The sequence below is a fragment of the Glycine max genome, chromosome 3 (genome assembly GCF_000004515.6).
Source record: "Glycine max cultivar Williams 82 chromosome 3, Glycine_max_v4.0, whole genome shotgun sequence".
NCBI classification, from domain to species: domain Eukaryota; kingdom Viridiplantae; phylum Streptophyta; class Magnoliopsida; order Fabales; family Fabaceae; genus Glycine; species Glycine max.
The window spans coordinates 42367677-42375055 of record NC_016090.4 but is presented as its reverse complement, the minus strand read 5'-3'; the positions used below and the strand labels follow the sequence as shown (position 1 = coordinate 42375055).

Sequence of the window (7379 nt, the reverse complement as noted above, 5' to 3'; positions counted from 1 at the left end):
AAAACCTATGGACTTGCATTTCTAGAAACTCGCTTACCAAACTGCCAGAGGTGCAGTTTCTTCACTAGCGTTGTTAGCAACCACCGTTTTAGTTCGGAAAGAATCTACTACTCCCACGTCATATTTTGAAGCGTATGAAAATTGCAAATGACCACACAAACACTATTGACCAAAAAATAAACCAATAAATATTTCTCAAGCATTTCAGTTTCAGATATTGCTAATTCAACACTTACAAACAATTGTGAGTAAAAAATTGAAATACAATATATCGACGTTTCCCTACCGAAGATAGGAAATGTATAGCATTAACTGAACAAGTCAGACATACAACTTGAAAGCACGGGCAATTTTGGCCTAACCAAAGAGCACCAAGAAGAATGGGATTGAACCACGGAGGCAAAAAAATGTGTAATTTTCCATATCTAACATAATCATGACTTAAAAAGAACCCAAGCTACATCTGCTTTAAAAAAATGGTTAAATATTTTCAGGATGCATATATACATGTCCGACATATGTAATAATCTATCCTTCCGGGTTTAAAAATTGAAGTCCTACCCTCTTTTTTTGCCTGTAGCTTCTAAAAGCTGTACAATCTTAAATTCTTTGCATTTCTCTTCACTTGTCTCAGTAAAACCCAACTGGTACCCGCTTAAAGCAGCAATTTTGAGGAAATCAGACAACTGCATGTATAGGCAAAAGGTCTGAAAAGCCTCAAGCATCCCATGTTGCTATATCACTAATTACACAATTGCATCTAAAATTTCCATCTAAATTTTCCTGTAGAAAAGAACATAAGCAGCAGGAGTCTTTATCATGTCCTCACTAATAGATTCGACCCTGCTGTCATCAAAATCATACCATTTATCATAGCCATACTGCAAGGGGAAAAAAGTTGGATAAGCATAATTATAACGAATATAATATTGTATCAAGAGATTTAGTTATAGCAAATAACCCGAAAAACACTAAAATTGTATCAACTAAAATATAAATCAATAAGATTAAGGATGGCAAATAAAAACTACATGAAAGTCATAAAATTATATGGAAAGCTAATGTGCGATAGCATCCTCTGGAACAAACTTCTAAAAAACTAAACTACCAAAACATATTTCACCGCCTCTGTTAGTCTGTAAAGCTCTCTTGATATCTAACATATTACATTTGTTACTTTTAAGTAATAATAACAAACACTTTGTTCCCTGATTTTAAATATTTGAATTAGAAATGGTCAAAATTTAGGTAATTATTAGTAAAAACAGAACATAAAAAACAAATGTCTTCTCAAACCAATCAAGCTTAGTTTTTCTATCCCCTAATATTATAAAAAGAAATAGAGAATAATTCATTCTAATGTTTTAACAGAGCAAGAGCCATTACAAATTGTGAGGTACTTACACGGACAAATGCTGTATAGTGACCTCCTCCTAACCCTCCATAATGACAACTAATTGCATATAGCACATAGCGGTTGGAAGACTGGTTATTCCCGTGGGCTACATATGTTGACAAGTCCAGATCATTAATTGGGAAATCAACAAATGTTTCCAGCTTGTTCTTGAAGTATCGGCTGAATGAGAACCTCTTCAAATGAACAACAAGAATTTCAGGCAATCTCCAAAGATCTAGTTTCTTAGATGCTTGCTGAGGATTTTTGCAGTTAGGACAGTACCTTGCGAACACCAAATTGCAATATCAAACATCAGAAAAACTGTAATAATATATCTATGCCCATTTAGAAGATAGGGACATTGATCTTGATTGACATATAAAACATGCTGACTAATATTATTGAAGATATAATGTCTTAAAACAAAAAGAAAACATCTTCATAGATAAAATAACAGACTTGATTTATCATATATCAACTAACCACATGTCTTCTGGCCCAAGAGGTTCCTCTTTCAAGAAAGCTTCAAGGCACTTGTAAATAGAAACTGATTCTTGCATTCTCTTGGCAAATAGCTGGGGCTTGAAAACCTCAGGCAATGAATCAAGCAGGTATGTATCATACATTTTAAGCATCTTATCTGACCACAAGACAACTACCGCAGGCAGCCTTCCAGACGACATTGTGACTTGTGGTAATGGTTTGTTCACTATTATCTTGGCCCTCTCTAATCCTTGCAAGTAGAATTCAAAGTCAGTTGAAGAATGAATGTCATCCTCTGTTCCACTGTTTGAGTCTGCATCATTTACTATTGCTGCAGAGTTAGTAGCATCACCCAATTCATCATGTTCACTTACTCTTTTTTTAACACCATCATTCTTATCATACTCATCTAATACACCTTCAGTGCGCATCAGAAATGGATTGATTAACTTCAGAAACTCCCTTTCAACATCATCATATCCACAGGAAATACTGGACCACCTTGTAACAAGGGGAATACCAAACAACCTGTTTTCTAACCTCTCCTTCCCAAAACTGTAATACATGATACATAAACATAAATTTAGTGCACCAAATAAAATCAAACAAAGGTATTAAGGTAAGAAAATTGAGAAACAACCAACAGAACAACTTCAAAAACAGACTCATCTACCTAATACACATGACATTTAACACCAAAACATGCCGATGTAACCATTTCAGAAGCAAAAATTATTGCAGAAGTCCTGAAAAATGTGTATGTTTTATACTCAAGGCATACAAGCCCAACTTGTATAAATCAATCAAATTAGCAAGCTTAGACAAAAAGGTAGGTTGTTTGGGTATTTGCAAAATTATATGATGACAGAATCTAAAGTTCTTTTTTATTCGAATCTTGGAGTGGTAAGGTGCTCCCAACAGTTGAGGTCATGGCATGATGGCCACAGTGGGATCAGTACGTATTTCAGGTCTTGGGGTACACAATAATTATTCATGACATACAGGTAAGAGTATTGTAGGAATGAAACTGAAAGGAAAGGAATGGAATGGGAGTATAGAAAAACTTACTTTTCCGCCAAATGTTCATGCAGAAAAACAACCAAGGGACTAGGCTCATTACACTTCTGCATTCGGTAAGCGACAAGTTTGTCCTGATCTCTAATTTCAACTAACAAATCAGATGGATCCTCAAATACTCGAAAAATTTTATTCCTGTATATCTGTTTAAACTCCATCAAGTCATAATTTTAATAAGAATACACACAAAAAGTGTTTGCATTAGATAAATTATAGTTAAAATATCTTAATAACGTTTTATTTAATTTCTAACTTTTGCAACATACCTCAGCCACCAAGAGGGTTTCATCATCTCTCAGAGAACAAGAAGCACTTAAGGCCCCAATAAGATCCTTAAGTGTTCCACTTTCAAGCACTGTTACTGTAATTGCGGAAGGTGATGTATTCCCATCAGTGCTTATGACTGTCAAAGTCATGGTCCGTATCGTAGTAGAAGGTAAAGGAAGAGATAGATACATAAAAGGGTCAAATGTGATCGAAACCTTCTTGCAAATAGGGCAAACCAATGTCGACCGAAACTGACCCTACAAGATAATGGAACAAAGTATAGTGTTGTTATAGCTTCCTAATTACTGTATTGCTTTTATCTCTTAAAAAAAAAAGTAATGAAATAATTGTTTTAAACCTCATATTCAATGTGGATGTCAACCAGTCAATAAAAGTGAGCACAGTGGCAGGTGGCAACTAGTAGCCACTTCACCATAACAATATTATGCCAACTCCTTTAATAAATAATATTATAATCTGATATACAACAAATTAAAATATCTCTTTTGAGATATCTATTTGATTGATTCCATCAAAATTTCTAATGCATCTCTGGTACAAAAAAATAGAGGGTACTGAACCCAAAATCATGTTAAAAATCCAAATGATATTCTCACATCACGGGGAGGGTCCTATAAGACTCACTTGGCATAAATCAACTACAATGGAGTCATTGCGAGCAAGGTGATTTCGCCAATACTCTTCTGCCACTTCTTCATCTGGACGACCATCTGCATCCTTAACTTCATGATATGGTTTGCGTTTTACACGATTAAGGTCTTCATGCAATCCATCCAACAAAAAAGCAAGAAGTTCCTGCATGCCGGAAACTTCAATATTTTATAAAATTACTTCCTTTTTTGAGAGGTTATAAAATTACTTCCTCTCATCAAAACAAAGGAAAATTCATCAATGATAAGAGATGCCCATGGAAACCAGAATTGTTTTAATGCATATTTTGCATTACTACTACTACTACAACTATTATTAATATAAAAAGATGTAAGGTATTAACTTGAGAGTCATGCTGGCTATAACCACTAAACTGAGGAGCAAAATTAGCTAGTTTCATCTTAAACGTTCTTGGTGCAATGGGTGCTGCTCCAGGAACCCACAGCTTTCTAAGCAAGTCTCCAAAAGCTAGAGCAAGTTCTCCCTGAAAAATGTTTTTACAAAAAATAAAAAAAGTAAATTAATAAATAATATTACAAAAAAAAAAAACTGTTTAGAAATGAGACTACATAACTTATAAAACAGAAAATAAATAGCATACATTCATTCCCAACGGATTTTCATAATTTATCTCTTTACGATAATCTCCAAGGAAAAAATCAACAAGCTTTGGGGTGTGAGCCAAACACTGAATGGCACTATTCATAAAACATGTATTTCCAAGATTCTGTAGTCCTGTCAAGCCCAAAGATCGAATTGCTCTACAGCTACTGCCTCGAAAATGGTTGGTCACTGATACGCAGGGGATCACATTGTCAGTGCTTCCATTCACTATAACAGAGCCACTATGTGAACATTCCATCTGAGACCTATCTAAAATCATCTCATTGCGCCCATTACCCCCCATAGAATCTGGAAGTCCATGAACTTGTAACTCCAGAACAACCTGAATAGACATGGAGCATCAGAAAGCTATAAACAGACAGAATAACCGTAAATAATAGATAGAGATATTAAAAAAAAATGTGAAAAAAGTTCAAATTTATCAGGTACACACATTGATTTCAACATCCCACCAGTAGTTATCAAACATCTAGTTCCTTACTAGACCGCCACAAAACTGATATTTCTTTAAAAAGATATATATCAAAAGAAAACAAAGAAAAATAATGGATCACCAACTACCTCTTTTCTAGGTTGACCAGGAGAATCGTTTGGCAACCTAGATTTGTCATTCAAGAAGAACTGGGTTGTCTGCCCGGAAAAGTCCCAAATATGCACCTGCAACATCAATAAAATAGAAATATATGTAACTAAGGTATGATAGAAATTAGAAACCTATAAACAAAATAAAATCAATAGATAGCTAACTTACAGGGTTATATGCAGAATTGAAAATGTCACAAGCTTTCTCATAGAAGGCAGCCACATTTTCCTGAAATCATGCCACTTATTATCAATTCGAGCAGCAGGAGTACTGTTTATACAAATCTACTTTAAAATAAAATAGAAAATACAATTCAAGCAACAAGCAAATCATTAATTCAACCTTTTGGCTTATCTTTGCTACCAGTAAACTGGTTTCCCATGAAACAAATATCTTAACTTGCAAGGGGAACAAATCTGGCAAACAGTCCTCTTCATATGGGATGCTTCCAAAATCTTTCACTGCATTATTAAAATCATTATGCCTACAAGAAGAGTGAGATGAATGATGAATCAATTTTCTACTTCTGCAAACAATATGTTCTTCTTAGAATATCTGGCGGAAGATCTTTCATCAGTAGAAAGAAGACTTAAAATATCATTCATTGCTGTTAAATCATTATGCCAGTGGAAAAGCAACAATAGAATATAAATCAATGTTTATAATATACGCATAGAATGATTGAGAAAAGAATAAAATCACTGTTGCCTCCCATTCTGAATAAAACCTGATGGCTAATGTCACATTGGCATTAAGAAAAGACAAGCACACCAAGTGGGATACTCCTAGCAAAGTCCATGACTCGTTTACTGCACCCTGTTGTTCTTGTAACCATTTCTGTCAACTGCCAACATCATATGATAATAACCAACAGGCAGAGTTGGAGGAACATTTATTAGCACCACACCACAATCTGATCCTTAAATAATTATCCACCACTTCCTTTTTTTAGGCTCTTGGTATTTGCTTACCAGCTGCCAAGTGCCAAGGCAAGTGCAGGCAGGTGAAGTAATGCACAAACTATTTGGCCTATACAGTTCCTAGTGTTGAGTTAATAGTTAGTACCAGACATGCCTGGTGCTGTTTCAAGTTTCAACCATGGTCTCTAATGTAAACTTAATAGAGCAGGCACAGCCTGGGGGACACGACACACGTTTGGGCCTTATGGATGGTGACATCATCCATAGAGCTGCAATTAAAACAAAGAGCATGACCATCTCCAATTCGAAATCCAAACTCCATCATCCTTCTGTGCATAACCTTGTAAAGGTTAGAACTTGCAACAACCCCTTAACATGGAATTGGAAACAAAGACATTAACACATTATTCTCGCAACTGCCCAATGGACTTCTTCAATACCACACACACAAAAACAATTATCTAGACTACCCCATTACCTATTTTGCAACCCTAAGAGGAACAACATGCCTAAAACACAACAAAAATTCCTACGAACACATCAAAATTTCAATTAAAAAAAATGGCAGCAACAAGTTAGAACCACAATAACATAATTATTGTGGTGACTCACCGTTTGAGAGCACGCAACCAAAGTCCCTCGGGAACCAAGGCATACTGACGCGCAGAAACCCCAATGTTGTTGTTGTGTGGGTCCTCTTCCTTCCTGAGATGAAGCAAAATCTCGGCTTCGGAATCGGAATTGCACGACACCGTATAAAGCACGGCCTCTCCTCGATGATCAGCTTCTTCATTTTTTTGCGCTTCTTCGAGCCACCAGGTGTAGGGGAGGAGGTAGAGGCGCTCGAGGGCGGCGAAATCGCGGTAGTGGTCGTGGTCGTGGTCGCGGCGGTGGGGACGGTAGGGGGAGGAATCGAGGTCGTCGGAGAAGTAATCGGAGAAGAGGTTGTTATTGTCCATGGTGGCGGGTAGGGTTTGTGAGAGTAGGAAGCGAGCGAGGGACTTGCAGAGATGATGGAGAGTGGAGAGAGAAACAAGAGCGAGAAAACGGGTCGGTTTCGGAAACAAACGGACCAGCCTCTCGGATAAACGGGTCATAGAATAGAGTTCTCCCTTTTCTATTTCTTAGCTACGTCGTTTTAAAACACACACACTTCTTAATTCTTTCTTTGCTCCCTTTTTATCTTTTCCAAAACAAAAACATACCCTAAACTGAACGATTAATAATGGATTAGTCTGTTCAGATTTCTCATAATCTTTATATAATTACTATTGCTTTGTGAAAAGAATCTCTATCCGGAAGTTAAAAAGAATTACCCCGAACTGCTATTAAAGTTCATTGATTATAAGACGAAATC

At 36.2% G+C, this 7379-nt stretch overlaps 1 protein-coding gene across 1 annotated transcript; it reads right to left on the bottom strand.

Moving 5' to 3' along the window:
• Positions 1 to 267: 267 nt before the first annotated feature.
• LOC100813405 (ubiquitin carboxyl-terminal hydrolase 8) lies at positions 268 to 7163 on the bottom strand. The gene is made up of 12 exons (XM_006577039.4): positions 6635 to 7163; positions 5445 to 5586; positions 5271 to 5330; positions 5081 to 5176; positions 4497 to 4841; positions 4239 to 4379; positions 3869 to 4039; positions 3223 to 3480; positions 2948 to 3099; positions 1880 to 2434; positions 1405 to 1678; positions 268 to 881 (listed from the first exon to the last, which is right to left on the bottom strand). The coding sequence occupies exons 1-12, from the start codon at positions 7117 to 7119 to the stop codon at positions 774 to 776; spliced, it is 2787 nt and encodes a 928-aa protein (XP_006577102.1). The 5' UTR covers positions 7120 to 7163; the 3' UTR covers positions 268 to 773.
• Positions 7164 to 7379: the final 216 nt, after the last annotated feature.